Consider the following 25,337-nt stretch of genomic DNA (forward strand, 5'->3'; position numbering starts at 1 on the left):
TGCACACACCAAAGCGTGCAGGTGTGATACTCTTGCACGACATTAGTACAAAATGAATGTAGATAAATATTTTATGCCAGATTTATTATGGCACATTACAAAAAATAAAGAAAAAACCCAAGTCCTTGTCTCCAATTTACAAGTCTGAGTGCAGTTACTGCACGAGTCCAAGTCCAAGTCATCAGTGCTCAAGTCCAAGTCGAGTCACGAGCCCTTAAAATTAGGATATGAGTCAGAATCAAGTACTACAAGCCTGTATCACGATGTATAAAAATTCAGGAAATCATGATTTTATGTTTATTTCCAGAGATGTGGTTGACGTGTCTGCCAAATACTGTAAATGCAAATCTTTCTTTACTTGAGCTATCCTGTGGTAAACCAGACATGCAACATTTCCCATGTGGACAAAAACCACTTCCCTGAAGGCAGCATCAACAGCCTCAAAAGTAAGGGGAAGGAAGGAAGTAAATAAGAAATGTAGAAACAATTGTTTTGTCCTTGATCTTGACAAATTAACATTATATTCCTGCTATGGAGCAGATTTTACACACACACACACACACACACACACACACACACACACACACACACACACACACACACACACACAAGATGTAATAAAGTTCCTTTTTTCATAATTTAATTCAAAAAGGTAAACTTTCATATATTCTATATTCATTACACGTAAAGTGAAATATTTAAAGCCTTTTTTGTTTTAATTTTGATGATTATGGCTTATAGCTCATGAAAATCAGAAATCCAGTATCTCAAATTATTAGAATATTCCCCAAGATCAATCAAAAAAAGGATTTACAATACAGAAATGTCCAACTTCTGAAAAGTATATTCATTTATACACTCAATACTTGGTTGGGGCTCCTTTACCATGAATTACTGTATCAATGCGGTGTGGCATGGAGGTGATCAGTCTGTGGCACTGCTGAGGTGTTATTAAAGCCCAGGTTGCTTTGATAGTGGCCTTCAGCGTATCTGTATTTTTGGGTCGGGTGTTTCTCATCTTCCTCTTGACAATACCCCATAGATTCTCTATGGGGGTCAGGTCAGGCAAGTTGGCTGGCCAATCAAACACAGTAATATCATGGTCAGCAAACCATTTGGTAGTAGTTTTGGCACTGTGGGTAGGTGCCAAGTCCTGCTGGAAAAGGAAATCAGCATCTCCAAAAAGCTCGTCAGCAGGTGGAAGCATGAAGTGCTCTAAAATCTCCTGGTAGATGGCTGTGTTGACTTTGGACCTGATAAAATACAGTGGACCAACACCAGCAGATGACATGGTACCCCAAATCATCACAGACTGTGGAAACTTCACACTGGGCTTTAAACACCTTGGATTCTGTGCCTCTCCACTCTTCTTCCAGACTCTAGAACCGTGATTTCCAAATTAAATGCAAAATGTACTTTCATCTGAAAAGAGGACTTTGGACCACTGAGCAACAGTCCATTTCTTTCTCTCCTTAGCCCAGATAAGACACTTCTGACATTGTCTCTGGCTCAGGAGTAGCTTGATATTAGGAATGCGAAAGTTGTATCCCCTTTCTTGAAGATGTCTGTTCGTGATGGGTCTTGATACACTGACACCAGCCTCAGTCCACTCCTTGTGAAGCTCTCCCAAGTTCTTGAATCAACTTTTCTTGACAATCGTCTCAAGACTGCGGCCATCCCTGTTGCTTGTGCACCTTTTCCAGCCACCCTTTTCAGCAATGACCTTTTGTGGCTTCCCCTCCTTGTGGAGGGCATCAGTGATCATCTTCTGGACAACAGTCAAGTCAGCAGTCTTCCCCATGATTGTGGTTGTGTGTACTGAACTAGACTGAGAGATACACTGTGTTCATACTGTTTTACTCAAACTCGAAATGAAATATTCTAGTATTTTGAGATGTTGTTTTTTATGTTTTTGTACTGTATGCCATACTGATTAAAATTTAAAATAGAAAAATGCTTGAAACATTTTAGTTTGTGTAATGAGTCTATAATATAACATTTTCACTTTCTTAAATAACTGATGGAAAATATTGAACTTTTTCACAATATGTAATTTTTTGAGATGCACTAATGTATGTGTGTGTGTGTGTGTGTGTGTGTGTGTATATATATATATATATATATATATATATATATATATATATATATATCACGTGTGCCCGGTAAATGACTCGCACCTGCACAGGATTAAGGCACAATCAGCTCGCCTGTATAAAAACTGTGAAAACACACTTGCATTGCGAAGTATTGAGTTGCGTTCCTGACACATTACTGAGCCTTATTTCCTTGCTTGGGTTCCTGATCCCTGATTTCCTGTTTCTCATCTTTGATTCTGCCAAGTCTATGATAGCTTGTTTGTGCCTCGCTCGACCTATTGCCTGTTTCACTGTTTTATGATTTTGCCTGCTGTTATGGATTGTTTACCTGTCTTCCCAACTATGTTCCTCAGGGCCGTAACCTCCCAATCGACCAAGTACTCAAGTTGTCCCTGTCTGCGATGGGAATTGAGAATTTTGCTGACCTGATAGAGGGGTTCTCCTTCGATGTCCAGGGTGGGTGTTTCTTGGGTGGGTGTCTCAGAGGCTAGGGGACCTTGGATAGTGGGTTTGAGGCAGGAGACGTGAAATGTGTAAGCCATTTTACTGTGAGGCGGGAGCTCGAGCCTGTATGAGACCTCCTTGATCTTGCATAGCACTTTGAATGGGCCGATGTATCTTTTTGCATGAGTTGGGTTCCCTGAGGTCCTTAGTAGAGACCCATACTTGATCACCTGGGGCATACTCTGGGGTCACATGTCGGTGCTTGTACTTGGTGTTAACGTTTTCTAGTCTCTGATGAACCTCCTCCCATAGCTGTTGACCCCTCTAGAACCAGGAGTCAATGGCCGGAATCTGCATGGGGTATCATCCCAAGGGAAAAGTGGAGGTTGGTAACCGACTACACACTGGAACAGGGTTAGCTGAGTGGCTGAATGCTTGAGCGAGTTTTGTGCATACTCAGCCCCTGGAAAAAAATCATGCCCAGTCCTTCTGATTCTGTGTGCAAAATATGTGGAGGAAGCAACCCACTTCCTGGTTTGCTTTCAACTTGGCCATTGGACTGCGGGTGATACCAAGAAGTGAAGCTAACGGACACTCTTAGTCTGTCCATAAAGCGTGACCATAGTCTAGAAATAAACTGGGGTCCCCGGTCACTGACTGTATCTTCTGGGATACCATAGTAGCGAAAGATATGTGAAAATAAGGGTTCGGTGGTTTCTAAGGCAGTGGGAAGACCTGGTAGTGGGGTGAGCTACAATGTTTTAGAGAACGTATCAATAATGACCATGTTGCCTTGCAAGTGAGGTAGGTCGGTGATAAAGTCGATAGCGATGTGTGACAAGGGTCGCTGGGGTACTGGGAGAGGACATAGTTTACCAGCAGGGGGAGCTCTGGGAACCTTGGCCTGGGCACAGGCGGAGCATGATGAGACAAAATGGTTGATGTCTGATATCATGTTTTCCCACCAGTACTTGTTCTGGAGCAACTGGTAAGTGCGATGGCTGCTGGGGTGTCTGGTGGCAGGAGAGGAGTGCACCCAGGTGATGAGTTTTCCTCTGAGCTTGAGTGGAACATGCAAAAGTCCAGGCAGACAGTTTTCAGAAGGGCTTGTGGGTTGTGCCTGTCTGATCTCCCTGTCGATGTCCCAGGTTATGGCTTCCAGGAAACATTCAGGTGGAAGGATCATGGTGGATTCAGAAGAGTCTGGTGAGGATGTGTTGGCTCGAGAGAGAGAAAGCATCTGCATTGGTGTTTCTGGAACCAGGGTGATAAGAGATAGTGAACTGGAACGTAGTGAAGAATGGAGCGCACCTGGCCTGACGGGGATTCAAGTGCTTAGTGGTCTTTAAGTATTCCAGGTTCTTGTGATCGATCAGTATCATGAACGGGTGTGCTGTGCCCTCCAACCAGTGTCTCCATTCCTCTAGGGTCAGCTTGACAGCCAAGAGCTCTCGATTTCCAATGTCATCATTCCTTTCTGCAGGCATGAGCTTCTTAGAGAAGAACGTGACTGGGTGAAGCTTGGGTTTCTCTCTGAAACATTGAGACAAAACCCCTCTTCCTCTTGTTTCTGATGCATCCACCTCCACAATGAAGGGTTTAGAAGTGTCTGGATGTTGTAGAATGGGAGCTGTGGTCAATGCCAACTTGAGCTGGTTGAAGAACTTAGCAGCTGCAGGGTTTTGGTAGAGGCGACAGGGTCCGTTGTTCAGGAGTGAGGTGAGCAGGGCTGCGATGGTGCTGAACCCGCAGATGAACCAACGATAGAAATTCGTGAACCTTAGGAAGCGTTGCACCTCCTTGACAGAAGTGGGAGTGGGCCATGATGTCACAGCTTTGACTTTTTTCCTGATCCATGCTCACCCCCTCTGAGCTGAAAATGTAACCTAGGAATGAGATCTGGGTGACATGGAATTCACATTTTTCTGCTTTTATATGTAGGTGATTCTGGAACAGACGTAAGAGCACTGACCTGGCATGCTCCTGGTGGATGTTCTCATCTGGGGAGTAGATTAGGATGTCGTCGATATATGTGATAATGAACCTCCCCAACATGTCCCTGAGCACGTCATTTATGAGACACTAGAAGACACTTGCTGCACAAGAAAGGCCATATGGCATGACCAGGTACTTGAAGTGGCCCACGGTGGTGCTAAACGCAGTCTTCCATTCGTCATCTTCATGGATCCTGACCAGGTTGGAGGCACTATGAAGGTCTAGTTTAGAAAAGACTTTGGCTGATCTGAGCTGTTCTAGGGATGAAGGTACCAGCGGGAGTGGATAAGGGTATTTCACTGTGATCTGGTTCAGGCTCTGATATTCTGTGCACAGCTGGACACCCCCTCCTTTCTTTTTGACAAAGAAGAACTCTGCTGAGTCTGGAGACGTCAAGGGTCTAATGTACCCCCACTGCAAGACTTCTTGTATGTACTCCTCCATGGCAGCTTGTTTGGTTAGGCACAAAGGGTAAATGCAGTTACAAGGAGGAGTTATACCTGGGAGGAGATTTAATAATGCAGTTGCAAGGATGGTGAGGAGGCAGATTACAGGCTTTCTCTTTATTGAAAACCTCCCCTAATTCGAGGTAACAAGAGGGAATGTTGTCAAGGGAGTTAGGCTGGGTGCTCTCTACAGAGGTGGATGAGTGCATTAGTTGGGGAAATTTTAAACAATTCTGTAAACAGGAAGGAGACCACTGAAGAATGTCCCATTGTTGCCATGATATCAGAGGATCGTGGAGTTGGAGCCAAGGATAGCCAAATACTTTGTTGTGGTCTGCCGTAAGAGTGATAAGTAGGGATATGTACTCAGTGTGAATGGCTCCTCCTTGAATCTCAAGGGGGGTCATGGGCATTGAGACCAAATCTCCTCCGATGGGACCCCTGTTGATGGCCTTTAGCGTGATTGGTCTCAGAAGTTTGAGAGTGGTCAGGTTGTATTTCTGGACAGTTGCGCTGTTTATGAAGTTTCCTTCTGTCCCTGAGTCAATGAATACAAAAAGCACATGGGTTGAGTCTGGCAGCTTTAGTAACACAGGTACTTGAAAAGCATGTGAGTTGCGAGTAGTGTCTGAACTCACTGGGTTAGGTGGGCTGGTAGCTTTACTGGGCTGGTTGTCCTGCTGGGGTTGAATGGGGCATTTGGAGATCTGATGGCCGGCATCTTTGCAGTAAAAACAGAGGCCCTCCTGTCATCATCTTTCTCTTTCAGAATGTTGTAGTCATGTACGTAAGACCTCCATAGGAGTTACTGGGCTCATGTAGTGAGAGGGAACAGGAGGTGACTGTAGTGAGGGCCGCTTACGAATTGAGATTATTTAGTTGGATGGCTAGGTCAATAAGTGAGTCCAGAGAGAGATGTTCATCACGGCAGGCCAGCTCACTGAGCACTTCTGTACACAAACCCTAGTGAAATTTGGCTTTCAGTGCTGGCTCATTCCAGCCACTGCCAGCAGCTAAGGTACAGAAGTCCAATGCATATTCTGCAACACTTCTCTCTCCCTGCTGCTGGTGTACAAATCTCTAAATGGTACAGGGCCCAATTACCTCTCTGATATGTTGCAGCGGCCTAACCCAATCAGATCTACCAGATCGCAACAGAAAAATTTACTATTAAAACCAGTTGTTAAAACAAAGTGTGGTGAAGCAGCTTTTAGCTACTATGCAGTACAGCTATGGAACCAACTGCCAGAGGACATTAAAAATGCTCCTGCTGTTGGCAGCTTCAAATCTAGGTTAAAGACCAAGCTGTTTTCAGATGCTTTCTGTTAAATAATTAATATTTTTACATTTTTTATAATCTTTACTTTCTCTGCATGTTTTAAATTTACTTTAACTTTATTCTATTTTATTCTGCTAGTTTCTTTTTTTTTCTTTCTTTCTTTTTCTCCTTTTTCTTTTTCTTTTTGGCATTTTAATATTTTATTTCTACTATTGTTTAATTCTTATTATTTTCTTTTAATTCTTTTAATTAATTAATTATTTTAGAATAAAGATAAAATTATTTTATGTAATTTTATTTCTCTATTGTTTACTGTTTTTGTTTTTACTTCTGTAAAGCACATTGAACTGCCATTGTGTATGAAATGTGCTATATAAATAAACTTGCCTTGCCTTGCCTTGCCCTGTCGGATCGTTAATAGGCTGTCTCTAACCTCTATTCCCTTGGGCTGGTGGTCAAAAACTCTTGCGAAGGACTCCAGAAAGTGGTCGTAAGACGTGCTGTGTTCACCCCCATGCCTCCACACCGCACTTACCCACTGGAGAGCTTTACCAGTGAGAAGGCTGATGAACTGAGAAATCTTGTGTATGTAGGTCACCCCCGTGAGAGACGAAAAATACAGTGAACACTGAAGGAGGAATCCCTTGCAGTTGGAAGTGTCTTCAGAAAGCTTCTCTTTTAGAGGAATGCTTGGAAATGCACCAGCGGGTGATGAGAGGCATGTGAGGACAGCTTGCAACACTACAGCAATGAGCTGCGACATCCTGGTGTTGAGATTGCTGATCATCTGCTAGTGCTCGCCTAACAAATGCCCCTGTATGTTGATCTCAGTCTGCTTTGCCTCCTCTGCTGCATCCATAGATGGCGAAGTATCCTGTCAGAGCATAGGCACTTATGGATGCAATTGCAGGGGAGAGTGGATGCTCAGTCTTTGCAAGCAAGGGTGGATCGTAGCTCAAACCTTTGTGCCAAAACTTGTGAGAGAATTGTTAATCAATTCAAAAAGAACATTTCTCAGTGCAAGGTTTTAGGTCTTTCAAAATCTACAGTACGTAATATTGTGAAAAGTCAGGTATTCAGCTGAGACAGAAGTTGTGAGTGAGCTGTTTGAGTTGAGTTGCTACATGGTTTGACACATCTGCACTGTACCTGGGTGTAAGCTCGAGATGACCAAGTAAGGGGAAGCGTAAGTGTCTGTGGTTACGTGTGATCCCCTTGTCTGCTGGCTGAACAGAGTGAAGGACCCAATTTTCAAATGTAATCATCATTAATCCAGGCAGAAAATAGCCTCAGGCCAACCAAAGTGTCAGAATTCCTAAACAATATACATGGAGATTATTTGTTTGGTAAGAAACAATTATTTGTCATTGATATTGGCAAATTAACATGACCTGCTTTCATGCAGAATTGATTAGACATTTATCTATCCATCCATCCATTATCTGTAGTCGCTTATCCTGTTCCCAGGGTCGCAGGCAAGCTAGAGCCTATCCCAGCTGACTATGAGCGAGAGACGGGGCACACCCTGGACAAGTTGCCAGGTCATCGCAGGGCTAACACATAGACACAGACAACCATTCACACTCACATTCACACCTACGATCAATTTAGAGCCACCAATTAGCCTAAACTGCATGTCTTTGCGGGAAACTGGAGCACCCAGAGGAAACCCTTGTGGACACGGGGAGAACATGCAAACTCCACACAGAAAAGCCCTCGCCAGCCACTGGGCTCGAACCCAGGACCTCCTTGCTGTGAGGCGACAGTGCTAACCACTACACCACCGTGCCACCCCTGATTAGACATTTATAATATTTATAATGTTATCCAAGTAACAGTAAAATCACTTGGACACAAGAACTCTGCGATGCTATTTAAATATCATGATGTATAAAATTACAGGAAATCATGATTTAATGTTTATTACCAGAGAAAGAGGATAGGGTTGGCATGAGAGCTGGCACTTAGCATCTGCAAAGATTAAAGTTCATTCATTCATTCATTCATTCATTCATTTATTTAAAAACTGACTGAAAGCTTGAGCAGAAGTGTGAAGTCCTTTGGTTTTTGTGCAGGCAAATACATTGTTTACAGAGTCAAGATACCAAAAATTACAGTGTCAAAAATTCCTGAACAAAGGAGGCCATAAGAACCCCCTTAAAATACTCTTTTAAAAGTTGCAAACAAATGACAATAACAATAGATTTCTATAAGAAGAAAAATGATATGCAATTCCATTTAAAATGCAACAAGTCACTGGCTGTCAGCAAGAAACTATCAACTCTCTCAAACCTCGACGTCATGAAGAAATTAAATATTTTCTGTTCCAGTTGCTTGCTGCTGTACAGCCCGAGCAGAGAAAGCATACAGAAAGGGGTTCACACAACTGTTAATGAAAATAAGAGCTGTAGAAATATTGTCACCAGCTTCTATAGATCTTAACAGACTGTCATTCCGAAGCAACACAGCAATGATGATCACACTGTTGATGACGTGAAATGGAATCCAAAAAATAAAGAAACAGACCACAATTCTGGTCACCAGCTTTGTTATTAAGTTACTGCTGAAGAAAGCTGAGTTATTAACTCCCCGGTGTAGACGAAAGTACAAGTAAGCCAGTATGAGGAATGAAACCATGAATGTTATAATCTCCAAGATTAAAGTAGCCACTCGTTGAACATAATTCTGATCGTCTCGTTTGCACAGACACCGTCCTTCCCTGTTTCTTCTCACAGTGCGCTGTACAGGAGCATACGTAGGATGATATTACTCCACTTAAGATCCAAATTCCACTTAAGAGGATCTTCTTTCCTTTCCTGCTAAGCTTGTTCCATTTCTGAGGATGCAGCACTTGCATATATCACTGAACGCTCATCAGAACCACACACAGTATGCTACAGTACATGCATAAGTACACCAAATAGGAGAGAAGCTTACACAGGACCAAGCCAAAGACCCAACCATGAAAATTAAGTCGTCCTCAGACGAGCTTGACAGCGGATTCTCCAGTCGTCTTGATCCTCCATACATCCGGCCAGTTCCCCAGAACTCTCCACTCCTGCGTCTCTCCTCAGCACGTCCACGTATGTTGGGGTGGGACGTCTTCGTGCCCGCCGCCCATGTGTTGGCTCCCATAGCACCAGTCTACTGGCTGGGAGCTCTCGATGTCTATGGCAGTGGCCAGCGAGCTTCATCCTCCTTGAAGCCACTTTCTCGCTGAGCTTTGGTAGCCCTCCATACAGCTGCTTGTTGGTGATATGCTGGTTCTGGTCGATGTTTAGCACAGCACGCAGCATTCTCGTGTAGCACCCATCCAGGGACTTCTGCATGGAGGGCTTCAGAGTCCAGCTCTCACAACCATACAGGAGGACAGACTCAACAGTCGCCTGGAAGAAGCTCAGCTTGATGTGTCGGGGGACTTTGGAGTTCCACACACTGTTCATGCCATTCAGGGCCCTCCACACCAGTGCCTTTCTCACCTTAAAGTCCTGTTCAGAAGAATTAACCCAGGAGCCCAGGTACTTGAAGTCACTGACTTCTGCCAGTGCACTGCCCCCTGCTGTCTTGAGAGGTGGGTGGTCCAGGGGGTGTTGTAGGTGATAACCTCCATCTTTTTGGCATTCAGCCTGAGGCCTACCCTGGCACACTCCGCCTCCACTCTACTCAGGAGCTCCTGTGCCTGCTCCACGCGGTCAGACATCAGACAGATGTTGTCTGCGTAATTCAGGTCTGTCAGGACAACAGCAGGGTTTCTTCTAGACTTCTTAGGTGTAATTGTGAAGCCAAGCTCCTGCTCCCGCCCACTGATGGCTTTCCTTAGCATGTAGTCCAGAGCTATGATGAAGAGGAAGGGGGCAAGGGTGTCTCTCTGCAGCACCCCTGCCAGGATGTCGAACTCCTCGCTTTCACCATCCGGGGTGACTACTTTGGGTCTTGTGCCCGTGTACATGGCCTCTATGGCCCAGAGTAGATTGGAGGGGACTCCGTAGGCCTTAAGGATTTTCATCATCATGCCTCTGTGTATTGAGTCAGATGCTTTTTTGAAATCAATGAAGCACAGGACCGCTGTGAGGTTGTTCTTTTTCACCTCCTCGATGATTCTCCTTAGGGCCAGGATCTAGGATACGGTGGACCTTCCCTTTCTAAACCCATTCTCGTTGTCCCTCAGGTGGGGGTCAATGGCCTCCCGGATCCGGTTTAGTATCATGCGGTTGTACATTTTCGCTATGATACAGTTCAGGCTAATGCCACAATAGTTGTCTGGCTTAGACAGATCTCCAGACTTGGGCACCGGGATGATGTTGGAGAGAGACCATATATTGGGCTTGATGTTCTCTATTAGAGCCTGGTTGCAGACCTCCAATACGATGTTGTCGAGGTCGCAGTTCTTGAGGACCTCTGGGGGGATGCCGTTTGGCCCAGTGCTTTTCTCCTGCTTCAGAGTGGACTTCACTGTGGCAAACTCTGTAGTTGTGAAGGGGCCATCGTCAGTGTCGAGATTTGCAAGGACTGCAGGCATCTCTTCCTCATCTCCCGCCATTGTCAGGGGTGTGCGGAGGAGATCCCAGAAGTGGGTAAACCAGCAGGTCACTCTCTCCGCTGGACTGCAGCCTGCAAGTTGTCCCTCCTTTGACCTCTTGCGCCCGCTTGTCTCGTTGATAACCTTCCATGACTCCTTGTATTGCTGCTTGCCATGCACAGCCTCCACTTTCCACACTTTCTCCATCAGTTCCTCCCCTTTGATCCTGTCGTAGGTGCTGTACAGTTGTTGTTTGGCCTCGTTCAACACCTCCCGGCTCTCTGTGGTCCCTTCTCTCTTGAAGTTCCTATGTGCCTCCTCCACCCTTGCCAGCGCCCTCGTGACCTCCGGGTGCTTGGATCTGAGGGAAGCTCTGTTTCTCTCCTTCGTCAGCACCCACCTCCTTGTTGCCTCCTCAACTGCGGTGAGAAACCGCCCGTATGTTGTATGAGGCTCATCCTCCTCGGCCAGCAGGTGTAAGTGGTCTCTCACCTCCGCTGTGTAATTGGCCTGGAGGTTGGGGCTTCTTGCGAAGGTCTCCCAATCAGGCCGGGCCCTCGGAGTGTATTTGGGGACCCTCAGAATCAGGCGCACCCTCATAGAGACCACAGGGTGATCGGAGCCCACAGAGTCGAATATGCTGTACACAGCATGCTGTACGCAGAACGTGCTGTATGCAGCATGAAGAAGAGTCCAAATCCAAACTGGTAGAGGAAGCAGAGTGAGTAGATCTGATGTGGCCAGGCTTAGCATCAGTCTCGGGGTGAAACTGCCTCCTATTCAGCCATCCAGCCAGACGTACCACTACAGCGATATTCCCAGGGACTCCCAGTATGTAGCAAATTGCCATTAAAATACTGGCAACCAGGTTTCCAGTTGGGACTGGAGTAGTGAGTGAGCTGTTGGATAGGGCTGCACAATATATCGAAAAAGTATCGATATCGCGATATCATAGTTTGCGATACACATACCGCAAAAATTACTTAAATTTCGATAAAAGGCACATTTTTCTGTGCCGTCCAATCACATTTGAATGTCAACAAGCGCCGCGGGATAACTCCGCCCCCTATTGCAAAACAAGTAAAAGCCTCATGGTGATGGCGGAAGGCGGGAGCAAGTGTGGTGAGACAAACTTGTGTGAGGAGGAACTGGTTTCCAAAAAAAAAAAAAATGCACGTCTGCTGTTTGGAAGTACTTTGGATTCAGGAGGGGTGATGTACTGCAAACTCAGGTACTTTGCAAGACATGTACCTGTAAAACAGTGGTGGGGCGGCTCACTGGGGCAAACACTGCTGTACAGAAGCATAAAAACATAAAACCGCGCTCTCTCTCACACACACTACCTCTCACTCTCACACACTACCGCTCTCACTCTCTCTCTCTCACACACACACACACACACACACACACACACACACACACACACACTACCGCTCGCTCACTCACACACGCTACCGCTCTCTCTCTCTCTCTCTCTCTCTCACACACACACACACACACACACACACACACCACTGCTCTCTCACCCGCATGTGTTATTAACAGATTGTGTTTGAGTTTATGGTGAATCTGTGTCGCTCACCTTCATCTCCCGGGAGCCGCTGAAATTGCCATTTTGAATGCTTTATGTTAATGTAATGTAGTGTAGTTTTCAGTTTTTTGTTTATTTCAACTTAAGACATTTTCTGCTGCGCTCACAAAAATTAAGAGATTTAAAGATGATTGATGGACACCATTGCAGGTGTAGCCATGTTTTTCCAATAAAAAATAATGTTGGAATGGAAGCAATGCATTGGGTGTTTTTTTAAAATGCTAGATACAGGGCAGAACGGCGAGTAGAGGTAAGAAAAACATTATATATTTAATTATCCTGATACATATCGATATCGAGATATTCAGTCATGTTATCGAATATCGCATATTTTTCTGATATCGTGCAGCCCTACTGTTGGATGAATTGAGTTGCTGAACTGTTAGATGCTGTGGTAGAGCTATGAGAAACTTTGAGCTGAATGAGTAAGCGGAAGTGTAGGTGTTTGTGTTGTCCACTGTGTAAAAAGCCAACGCCTATTGCACCAAGCATACATTTCTTGACGTCATAGTGTCAGAGTTGGGTAGGTTATTTTGCAGTTCTTCATGCATCCATCATTAACATTATAACAGTTGAGCTTTATAAACCTGTCCCTGTTCAGTTGTAAAATCTAACCAATGATTTACAAACCCCATTTCTAGAAAAGTTGGGATATTTTTTCCAAAATGCAATAAAAGCAAAAATCGGTGATTTGTTAATTCATGTAGACCTTTATTTAACTGACAAAAGTAGAAAAAAAAGATTTTCAATAGTTTTCCTGAACAACTGAATTGTATTTTGTAAATATAAATAAAGCCAGAATTTGATGCCTATAACACACTCAAAAAAAAGCTGGGACAGAGGCAAAATAAGACTTAACTTTTCATAGGATATTGAAGGAACACCATTTTGGAAGATTCCACAATAAGCAGGTTAATTGGGAACTTGATTGGGTTCACAGTGCCCAATCACACACCGTATGCTACAGTACAGGATTAAGTACAGTAAGTAGGAGAGAAACTTGCATACAACCAATCCAAAGACTCAGCCATGAAGAAAAGCCCAAATCCAAACTGGCAGAGAAAGCAGAGTGAGCAGATCTGATATGACCAGGCTTAACATCAGTCTCGGGGTGAAACTACCTCCTATTCAGCCATCCACAGAGATATACCCCTACTGCTATGTTACCAGGAACTCCCAATATGAAACAAACTGCCAGTACACTACTCCCAGTCAGGTATTCAGCTGAGACAGGAGTGGTGAGTGAGCTGTTTGAGTTGAGTTGCTGCATGGTTTGACTCAACTGCGCTGTACCCGGGTGTAAGCTCAAAATGATCAAGTAAGGAGAAGTGTAGATGTCTATGGTTACCTATGTAGATAAATTTAGTATTTCAGGCATCACGGCTACACTTGTGAAAATAAAACCTAACAAGGCATTTGTCAGTTCTGGATGCCTTCATTTTGACCTGAAATCCCTTGAAAAGTGTCCTCAATGTTAATTGACATGAAATTAATTGCAAGATTTCATGATGATTTCATCATCCAAGCTTTATAAATGTTTCACTGTTGAATGACTTGCAAAATCTACATGCTGATTTACAGAATGGAAGTTCAAATGTGCTTTTTCAAAATTATTCTTCAGAAGGTTGGGGGTTCTTAACCGTCTCTGCTCCACGTGTGATATATCATGGCTGACCCTGTGCTCTGACCCCAACTGTAACAGATAGCGTTTTTTTCCGAAACCCCTTGATGTGTGATCCCTTTGTCTGCTGGCTGAACAGAGTGAAGGACCCAATTTTCAAATATAATCATCATTAATCCAGGCAGAAAATAGCCTCAGGCCAACCAAAGTGTCAGAATTCCTAAACAATATACATGGAGATTATTTGTTTGGTAAGAAACAATTATTTGTCATTGATATTGGCAAATTAACATGACCTGCTTTCATGCAGAATCGATTAGACATTTATAATATTTATAATGTTAACCAAGTAACAGTAAAATCACTTGGACACAAGAACTCTGCGATGCTATTTAAATATCATGATGTATAAAATTACAGGAAATCATGATTTAATGTTTATTACCAGAGAAAGAGGATAGGGTTGGCATGAGAGCTGGCACTTAGCATCTGCAAAGATTAAAGTTCATTCATTCATTCATTGATTCATTCATTCTTTCATTTATTTAAAAACTGACTGAAAGCTTGAGCAGAAGTGTGAAGTCCTTTGGTTTTTGTGCAGGCAAATACATTGTTTACAGAGTCAAGATACCAAAAATTACAGTGTCAAAAATTCCTGAACAAAGGAGGTCATAAGAACCCCCTTAAAATACTCTTTTAAAAGTTGCAAACAAATGACAATAACAATAGATTTCTATAAGAAGAAAAATGATATGCAATTCCGTTTAAAATGCAACAAGTCACTGGCTGTCAGCAAGAAACGATCAACTCTCTCAAACCTTGACGTCATGAAGAAATTAAATATTTTCTGTTCCAGTTGCGTGCTGCTGTACAGCCCGAGCAGAGAAAGCATACAGAAAGGGGTTCACACAACTGTTAATGAAAATAAGAGCTGTAGAAATATTGTCACCAGCTTCTATAGATCTTAACAGACTGTCATTCCGAAGCAACACAGCAATGATGATCACACTGTTGATGATGTGAAATGGAATCCAAAAAATAAAGAAACAGACCACAATTCTGGTCACCAGCTTTGTTATTAAGTTACTGCTGAAGAAAGCTGAGTTATTAACTCTCCGGTGAAGACGAAAGTACATGCAAGCCAGTATGAGAAATGAAACCATGAATGTTATAATCTCCAAGATTAAAGTAGCCACTCGTTGAACATAATTCTGATCGTCTCGTTTGCACAGACACCGTTCTTCCCTGTTTCTTCTCACAGTGCGCTGTACAGGAGCATAGGATGATATTACTCCACTTAAGATCCAAAGTCCACTCAAGAGGATCTTCTTTCCTTTCCTGCCAAGCTTGTTCCATTTCTGAGGATGCAGCACTTGCATATATCGCTGAACGCTCATCAGAACCACACACAGTATGCTACAGTACATGCATAAGTACACCAAATAGGAGAGAAGCTTACACAGGACCAAGCCAAAGACCCAGCCATGAAGAAGAGACCAAATCCAAACTGGCAGAGAAAGCAGAGTGAGCAGATCTGATATGGCCAGGCTTAGCATCAGTCTCGGGGTGAAACTGCCTCCCTTCAGCCATCCAGCCAGACGTACCACTACAGCGATATTCCCAGGGACTCCCAGTATGAAGCAAATTGCCATTACAATACTGGCAACCAGGTTTGCAGTTGGGATTGGAGTGGTGAGTGAGCTGTTGGATGAGTTGAGTTGCTGCATTGTTAGATGCTGTGGTAGAGCTGTGAGAAACTTTGAGCTGAATGAGTAAGCAGAAGTGTCGGTGTTTGTGGTGTCCACTGTGTAAAAAGCCAACACCTATTGCATCAAGCATGCATTTCTGGACGTCATAGTGTCACAGTTGAGTAGGTTATTTTGCGGTTCTTCATGCATCCATCATTAACATTATAACAGTTGAGCTTTATAAACGCGTCACTGCTCAACTGTAAAGTCTAAACAATGATTTACGAACCCCATTTCTAGAAAAGTTGGGATATTTTTTCCAAAATGCAATAAAAGCAAAAATCGGTGATTTGTTAATTCATGTAGACCAGGGGTGCCAGGGTGAAATTGGTCAGGGGGCCAGATTGTTTTCAAGTGGGACCTCAGGGGGCCGCATTACCGGCGTGACAAGACCAAACACTAAACAAATAGACATACTATTTGATATCATTTATGAATATAAATATTATTTATAAATGTTTGTTTTTTTAAATAATAAAAAAACAACAAAATGGACAAGGACACATAAAAACACAACTAAACTGTAAATTACTTTGATCAGATTTATTGACAACTTGCACATAAAACCATGTCAATACACAGGCCTAATTAGGCCAATTAAAAAAGATGGCCCTAAGTAGCCCTAAAGAAGTCAAAAGATGTGCCAAGGTTAAGTACTCCACCAACAGGCCAAGTGACTAAATATTCACTAGAACTTAATAATAAAAAGACATAAATAACAGATGGTACATTAACTTAAACAACTCCCACAAACTCCCACTCCCACAAACATACCCTCCCAATCATTACTTCACAGCACTATGGGCAGACAAGCCAGCTACATTTTACATGTCGAAGCCAGAAGCCTTTTATTTTTCACCAGCTTGTCCACATTGGGGGACAGGCTCTGGGCCGTGGCTATTTTCATGACATCATTGAGATGTCCATGTGTCATACGATTGCGCATTTTCGATTTATTAATATTCATAACTGAAAATGCCTGCTCACATAAATATGTTGTCCCAAACATACAGAGTATTTTACCTGCAAATGCAGTGATAGTCGGGTACTCAGGTGGCAACGATTGGTAGAATGATTCAATACCAACAGATTTGTACATGTCCTTCAACCGCGTGCAGCATTGCAAGTCTATCAGTTCCATTTGCATCGCCTCGGGGACCTCGGAAGCATCCGTGGTGAATGGAGAGCCAAAAAACGCAAAGTCCTTTTTCAGTTCAGTGAAAACCGTGAATCGATTGGCAAACTCGTGCATGAGACCGGAAAGCAAGTTTGCATACTTGTCCATGCTCTGATGACTGACAGACAGAGATTTCAAACAGGGGAAGTGGGCTGCATTGCGCTGACAGAGCTGTGCCTTCCATAACGCAAGTTTACGTTGAAACGCACGGACACCGTCGTAATACTCGGTAACGAGTTTGTTGCGACCTTGCATATTAACATTCAATAAGTTCAGGTGTTCGGTAATGTCCACTAAAAAGGCAAGGTCCCTGGTCCATTCGGTGTCGTCCAATTCCTCCACAGGCTTCCCTTTAGCGTGCATGAACTCGGCTATCTCTTTGCGCAATTTGTAGAACCGTTTGAGCACTGCGCCTCGGCTCAACCAACGCACATCGGTGTGATAGGGAAGGCCCTGGTGGATGTCATTTTCAGATAAAAATGCATCAAATTGCCGGTGGTTGAGCCCTCTCGCTCTGATAAAATTGACAGTGGCAATATAATTAAAAATTTAAACAGTCTGTGGCGCGAATTGGACCGATGCAAATGGCAGGGCCATCAGGCAAATCTCCGCCTCTGACGTCAATGCGATCGGCAGTGAAAGACAGGTAATTGTTCTGTAATAATTGTTCGATGGGGTGCAGCAGACATTGATGGCTCTCTGCCGGCCAAACGATTAGAGGGCCATCAGCAAGGGGGCCGGATTAGATGTTCATTCGGGCCAGATCCGGCCCGCGGGCCGCCACCATGGCACCAGTGATGTAGACCTTTATTTAACTGACAAAAGTACAAAAAAAGATTTTCAGTAGTTTTCCTGAACAACTGAATTGTATTTTGTAAATATAACCAAAGCCAGAATTTGATGCCTATAACACACTCAAAAAAAAAGTTGGGACAGAGGCAAAATAAGACTTAACTTTTCATAGGATATTCAAGGAACACCATTTTGGAAGATTCCACAATAAGCAGGTTAATTGGGAACTTGATTGGGTTCACAGTGCCCAATCACACACCGTATGCTACAGTACAGGATTAAGGCCAAACAAAAAAAATAGTTTGTTTCCTATTACCTGCCTTGAAAAATTAGGGTAGGTCGGTAGGGATTTCTTTTTTTTTTTTTTGGAAGAAATGTTTCCATGGCTATCGCCACTCTTTTCCCCCATATTCACTATAAAATATCCACCCACCCAGCACTCTGTTTGAATGCATGTTTGCAGGTATTCTGTTTTCAGAAATAAACACTAAAGAACACTTTTCAAAGATTTATTTCGAACTGTATACAAACTTCTCACACTGAGCATGTGCGTTGAACTGTAAAGATCAGCTGTTCAATGTGTACTTCCCATATGGCCTGTAGCAAATGTCTTTTATGCCTTTTTGAAGGCACTCGTCACATACTTCAATAACTGTGTGGCAGTGGGGGCGTGGCCAAGCAGCAGTCTGGGAATGGAGGGCGGGGTCGGGGAAGGTAAGTGGCAAAGTCATTCCACCTGCTGTCGGACTGTAACAGTTCCTGATGTGGGTGGAGCACAGAAGCACGGCAGGCGAGAATTGATGTTTAAACACAAACACTTTTATTGAGCTTTTCAGCTCTTTCTTTCTTTCTTTCTTTCTTTCTTTCTTTCTTTCTTTCTTTCTTTCTTTCTTTCTTTCACTCACTCACACATGTGTTGTGGTCGGGGAGAGAGCCCCTTTTCTCTGCTCTCTCCTTTTATGGTCCATCCCTGTAACACACACACACACACACACACACACACACACACACACACACACACACACACACACATTGACAGCAGGTGGAATGACTTAGCCACTTACCTTCCCTGACCCCGCCCTCCATTCACAGACTACTGCTTGGCCACACCCCCGCTGCCACAAACTGTTTTAAATCTTTTTCTCAGATCTGGTTTCACACAGGGGCGGCACGGTGGTGTAGTGGTTAGCGCTGTCGCCTCACAGCAAGAAAGTCCGGGTTCGAGCCCCGTGGCCGGCGAGGGCCTTTCTGTGCGGAGTTTGCATGTTCTCCCCGTGTCCGCGTGGGTTTCCTCCGGGTGCTCCGGTTTCCTCCACAGTCCAAAGACATGCAGGTTAGGTTAACTGGTGACTCTAAATTGACCGTAGGTGTGAATGTGAGTGTGAATGGTTGTCTGTGTCTATGTGTCAGCCCTGTGATGACCTGGCGACTTGTCCAGGGTGTACCCTGCCTTTCGCCCGTAGTCAGCTGGGATAGGCTCCAGCTTGCCTGCGACCCTGTAGAAGGATAAAGCGGCTAGAGATAATGAGATGAGATCCATCTGCGCAGTGAGGGAGAGCTGAAACCAGTCAACTCATAAAGAGTGCAATGATGAATGCGTGGTTTGGCATTCGTAATAAAACGTAGTGCACCATGGTAAACTGTATCGAGGGCATGCAGGGTGGTAGAGGCAGCATTCATGTATAAGATGTCACCATTGTCCAGTACAGGAAGAAAGGTGGCATTTATCAGTTTCTTTCTAGCTTGAAGAGTAAAACATGCTTTGTTTCTAAAATAAAATCCAAGCTTAATTTTCAGTTTCTGGGCCAGTTTCTCTATGTGAACTTTAAAAGTGATCTTATCATCAATCCACAAACCTAGGTATTTGTATACTGAGACTTTCTCTATACATTGGCCATCTAAGGTGGTTATTATTAGGGAAGTGGAAGCTAATCGTGATTTAGTGAAATGCATGACCTTAGTCTTTTTGGCATTTAAAATCAATCTTAGGTCAGCAAAAGTACTCTGTAATGAGTTAAAGGACTGCTGTAACAATTGGTTCGCTTGAAACAGGGTCGAGGCATCACAATATAAAACTGTGTCATCTGCGTACAGATGGATCTTAGCATTTCCAACAACAGAGGCAATGGTGTTAATGTATATGGTGAAAAGGACTGGACCCAATATTGAGCCTTGGGGGACCCCATTCATGACCTCCATGGACAGAGAACTGACACATATGGACAAATATGGACAAATGTCTGTTCTTTCAAATCCACTGCTATAGTAGGCTATTTCAGCAGGATCTGCACAGTTGAGCGGCGTTCTGACACCACAAACTGAGGCAAGAAAATGTTCGGGGGGTATTACTGGTGCCCCGCAAGAGTACTCGAACTCTGACAGCAACACAGTGAGTGCTGTTTGTTGTCGGTGTGTCAACCGATGCTTCGCATAGATTATTTCTATATTTACTCTAGAACTACTGGTACAAGCTAACAAATCTTCAATGTCTTTAAATGTCTCTTTTTCTAGCGACATAATTTGTCTAAAACTGGGCTTGCAATGTGCAAGACACGCGTCTTTCAGCACACAAACCACCACCATTTTCGTTGCTTCCCGTTAGAGGTAGTCACGTGCATGCGTACAATCGGCCACTTATGATGCGAGAGACACTCACGCTATGCATAACGTACGGACGTTGGTCTATGATCAGGGACAACCACACTGTGTGCATCACATGAACGTTTTGTAGACTGAGAGGGGGTCGGAGTCACGGGGGGTGTCGGTCGGGTAACCAGAAACAAAGTATTTTTTTTTTGTTTGGCCTAATTACAGTAAGTAGGAGAGAAACTTGCATACAACCAATCCAAAGACTCAGCCATGAAGAAAAGCTCAAATCCAAACTGGCAGAGAAAGCAGAGTGAGCAGATCTGATATGACCAGGCTTAACATCAGTCTTGGGGTGACACTGTCTCCCTTCAGCCATCCACAGAGATATACCCCTACTGCTATGTTACCAGGAACTCCCAATATGAAACAAACTGCCAGTACACTACTCCCAGTCAGGTATTCAGCTGAGACAGGAGTGGTGAGTGAGCTGTTTGAGTTGAGTTGCTGCATGGTTTGACTCATCTGCGCTGTACCTGGGTGTAAGCTCAAGATGATCAAGTAAGGAGATGTGTAGGTGTCTGTGGTTACCTATGTAGATAAATTTAGTATCCCCCCCCCAACCCCTCGATGGGTGATTGAGGCAAAAAATAGCCTCGGGCCAACCACAGCGTCAGAATTTGGAAATAATATACGTACATGGAGATTAGATTAGATTAGATTAGATTAGATTAGATTAGATTAGATTAGATAAAACTTTATTGATCCCTTTAGGCGGGTTCCCTCAGGGAAATTGAGATTCCAGTAGCATCATTACAGATAAACAGAGAAAAGAAATAGAGAAAACTTCTAGATAAATTAAAATAAATTAAGTATTACATATACAAATATATAAAAAGAATAAGATATGGGGAAGAGAGGAAGGTGGAGGGGGGAAAGGTGGGGAGAAGGGGGGGCGGTGGTAGGAGAGATATTGCACTTTATATTGCACATTGTCCGGTATTGCTTATTGTTAAGCTAGGCTACTGCTCCTTCCCATCCTCTGTCCTCCTGTTACCCCTCCTCCCCCCCAGAGAGGAGTTGTACAGTCTGATGGCGTGATGGACAGTTTTTGAGTCTGTTCGTCCTGCACTTGGGAAGCAGCATTCTGTCACTGAACAAGCTCCTCTGGTTGCTGAAGACGGTGTGCAGAGGGTGACTGGCATCATCCATGATGTTCAATAGTTTGTCCATAGACCTCTTCTCTGCCACCGTCACTAGAGAGTCTAGCTTCACGCCTACCACAGAGCTGGCCTGCCTGATCAGTTTGTCCAGCCTGGATGTGTCCTTCTTGGATGTGCTGCCCCCCCAGCACACCACAGTGTAAAACAGGACACTGGCAACCACAGACTGATAGAACATCCACAGGAGTTTCCTGCAGATGTTAAAGGACCGCAGCCTCCTAAGGAAGTATAGCCTGCTCTGTCCCTTCCTGTATAAGTGTTTGGTGTTGCAAGTCCAGTCCAGCTTGCTGTCCAGCCACAGCCTGAGGTACTTGTAGGAATCCACAGCCTCCACCTCAACTCCCTCGATCAGAACTGGTCGTGACCTTGGTCTGGACCTCCCAAAGTCAATGACCAGCTCCTTGGTCTTCGAGGTGTTGAGCTGCAGATGGTTCCTATTGCACCACACAGCATAGTCCCTCACCAGGCTCCTATACTCCTCCTCTCTGTCGTCATTGATGCACCCAACGATGGCTGTGTCATCGGCAACTTCTGAATGTGACACAGCTCCAAGTTGTAGCAGAAGTCCGCGGTGTACAGGGTGAAGAGAAGAGGGGCCAGCACTGTGCCCTGGGGTGCTTTGGTGCTGCTAATCACAGTGTCAGACGTGATGTCCTTCAGCCTGATGTACTACGGCCTGTCAGTGAGGTAGCTGGAGATCCAGGTGACCAGGCAGGGGTCCACTGGCATCCTATTCAGTTTGTCCTGAAGCAATAGGGGCTGGATGGTGTTGAAGGCACCCGAGAAGTCCAAGAAGAGGATCCTCACTGTGCCATTTCCCTTATCCAGATGCAAGTGGGCTCGGTGTAGCAGGTAGAGGATGGCGTCTTCCACACCGACACCTGCCCGGTACGCAAACTGCAGACAGTCCTGGGCATGTTGTACCTGGGGTCTGAGGAGGCTGAGGAAGAGCCGCTCCAACGTCTTCCATCAGATGTGAAGTGAGCGCCATCGGTCGGAAGTCGTTCAGCTCGCTGGGCCAATTCTTTTTGGGAACTGGAACGATACATGATGTCTTCCAGAGGGTGGGCACTCTCCCCAGCTGCAGGCTGAGGTTGAAGATGCGTTGGAGTGGTACACCCAGTTCAGCAGCACAGGTCTTCAGTAGTCGGGGATACACCTTGTTCGGGCCTGCTGCTTTCCTGGGGTGAAGCTTCCTCAGTTGACCTCTGACCTGGCCTGCAGTAATGCATGGAGGAGTCTGTGTTGAGGAGGGGGCTGCTGTGATGACTGGGGGGAGGTGTGTTGAGGGAAGAAGGAGAGATGGTTGCAGTGAGGGAGAGGGTGGGGGGATGTGGGCTGGTTGAACCGATTGAAAAAGTCATTCAACTCCTTTGCCCTCTCCACTGTCCCCTCAATGACTCTGGTCTTTGTATTGTGGCCTGTGATGGTTTTCACACCTTCCCAGACCTCCCTCATGCTGTTCTCCTTCAGCGTCTGCTCCACCTTCCTCCTGTAGCTGTCCTTAGCTTCCCTCACGCAGCGTTTTACCTCCTGCTGTGCTGCTTTCATCGCCTCCCTATCCCTGCTCCTGAAGGCGGCTTTCTTCCTGTTGAGGACAGCTTTGACTTCCTGTGTTACCCATGGCTTGTTATTAGGGTAACACCGTACAGTCTTGGCAGGGGAGACCACGTCTGCACAGAAGTTAAGGTAATCCGTCAGACAGTGTGTCAGCCCCTCTATGTCCTCACAGTGTGGGCTAAGCAGCACATCCCAGTCTGTGATGTCATAACAGTCCCTGAGGGCATCTTCCATTTCAGGGGACCACCTCCTGATGGAGCTAGTTGTTGCAGGCTGCCTTTGAACCAGGGGGGTGTACTTCGGCTGTAGAAGAACCAGGTTGTGGTCAGACTTCCCTAGTGGGGGGAGGGGTGTGGCTCTGTATGCATCCCTCACATTAGGATACAGCAAGTCAATTGTCCTGTTGTTCCTTGTTGGACAATCCACAGCCTGGTAAAAAGCAGCCAAAGTAGAGTCCAAAGTAGTGTGATTAAAGTCCCCAGAAATGATGATAAATGCCTCAGGGTGCTGTGTCTGCAGCCTTGCTGTGACAGAGTGAATCCTCTCACATGCAGCGGCTGCGTCTGCCCTCGGAGGGATGTAAACACAGATGGTGATCACGTGACTGAACTCCCTCGGCAGATAATATGGCCGCAGGCTAATGGCTAGCAGCTCCATGTCCGGGCAACATAAAACTGTCTTTACGGAGATATGTCCCGGGTTACACCAGCAATCGTTGACATACATGATGAGTCCCCCACCTTTGCTTTTCCTGCATGTGTTAGTGTCTCTGTCGGCTCTCACAGCAGTGAATCCCCGCAGGTCCACGTTAGCATCCGGTACAAGGTGTGTTAGCCATGTCTCTGTAAAGATAAATAAGCTGCTCTCCCGTAAATCCGCTGGTTGTTCAGAGCAGAAAGCTCGTCGACTTTATTCAGCAGCGAGTTCACATTCCTCATGATAACAGAGGGGATGGATGCTTTGTAGCGCCGCCGGTTGTCCGCTAGCCTAGCCTTTAGCTTAGCTCCAGCTTTGCAGCCCCTGGGTTTCCTCCTCAGCTCGGCCGGGATGGGGTGTTGTATCCTGGCTCGTCCCATTGTTTTCAGGGCCAGCAGCTCCTCTCTTGAATAAGTGAGAAAACTGGCTCCTGTTGCGTGTTAAAGTAAAAAATATCCATGTTATATAAGTAAAACACACTATGTCTTTGTAAGAAGAGCAGAAAAGTAAAAAAAGAGGTTTAAAGAGCTAAAAACTACAGCGCTACTGGAGAGGCAGCCGTCTCACACAGTGCCCATACTAAGGATATTTGCTAAGAAACAATTATTTCTCATTGATATTGGCAAATTAACATGACCTGCTTTCATGCAGAATCAATTAGACATTTATAATATTTATAATGTTAACCAAATAACAGTAAAATCACTTATACGCAGGAACTAGGCTGTGCTGTATAAATATCATGACATATAAAAACACAGGAAGTCATGATTTTATGTTCAAAGATACCAACATACACAATTTAGGCGTAGCAGCTATGGATTTGAAGCACAATTACGGTGCTATGTGTAGACCTGAAAATAATACGTTTTTCAACCGGTTTTGCCCAGATATTGATCGAATCAACATATTTTTGGCGTTTGGACTGTTCCACATGTCATGATTTACGCTGATCCAGATAATTCCAATAATTTCTACATCCTTATGTTAGCTGCGCTGTGATTGGCTGAGAGGTGACCTGAGTCATGCCCTTAGCTAATTACAGCGTTTGTGAAATGCAGTGCTCAGAAATGCAGAGTAGTGATGTGTAGTCATCTTTCTGGAAGCAAACTGTTTTCGTCGGTCATGTTCCAGAACTGAAACTTTCGATTTCTCTCACAAACTAATGTCAGGTGTGAAGTGAAGACAGACCATGGATTGTGCACACTTCAGGAAGTAAATACAGTATTGATTTTGTTGGGCATTGGTATTAGCTTTATTAAGTCTAGTGTTAGACTGATGCACAGTTCAGGAAGTAAATACAGTACAACCCCGATTCCAAAAAAGTTGGGACAAAGTACAAATTGTAAATAAAAATGGAATGCAATGATGTGGAAGTTACAAAATTCCATATTTTATTCAGAATAGAACATAGATGACATATCAAATGTTTAAACTGAGAAAATGTATCATTTAAAGAGAAAAATTAGGTGATTTTAAATTTCATGACAACAACACATCTCAAAAAAGTTGGGACAAGGCCATATTTACCACTGTGAGACATCCCCTTTTCTCTTTACAACAG

The 25,337-nt window shown here is 44.5% G+C and overlaps 2 protein-coding genes across 2 annotated transcripts in view; one reads left to right on the forward strand and one right to left on the reverse strand.

The window, feature by feature from the left end:
- Window positions 1-25,337, forward strand: part of pnpla7b (patatin-like phospholipase domain containing 7b) — a 192,217-nt gene that overhangs the window by 116,524 nt on the left and 50,356 nt on the right. The window lies entirely within an intron of this gene.
- LOC132872485 (C3a anaphylatoxin chemotactic receptor-like) lies at window positions 14,416-15,743 on the reverse strand. Its single transcript, XM_060907371.1, has one exon. The coding sequence runs from the start codon at window positions 15,716-15,718 to the stop codon at window positions 14,828-14,830; it is 891 nt and encodes a 296-aa protein (XP_060763354.1). The 5' UTR covers window positions 15,719-15,743; the 3' UTR covers window positions 14,416-14,827.

The sequence above is a fragment of the Neoarius graeffei genome, chromosome 24 (genome assembly GCF_027579695.1).
Source record: "Neoarius graeffei isolate fNeoGra1 chromosome 24, fNeoGra1.pri, whole genome shotgun sequence".
Taxonomy (NCBI): Eukaryota; Metazoa; Chordata; class Actinopteri; order Siluriformes; family Ariidae; genus Neoarius; species Neoarius graeffei.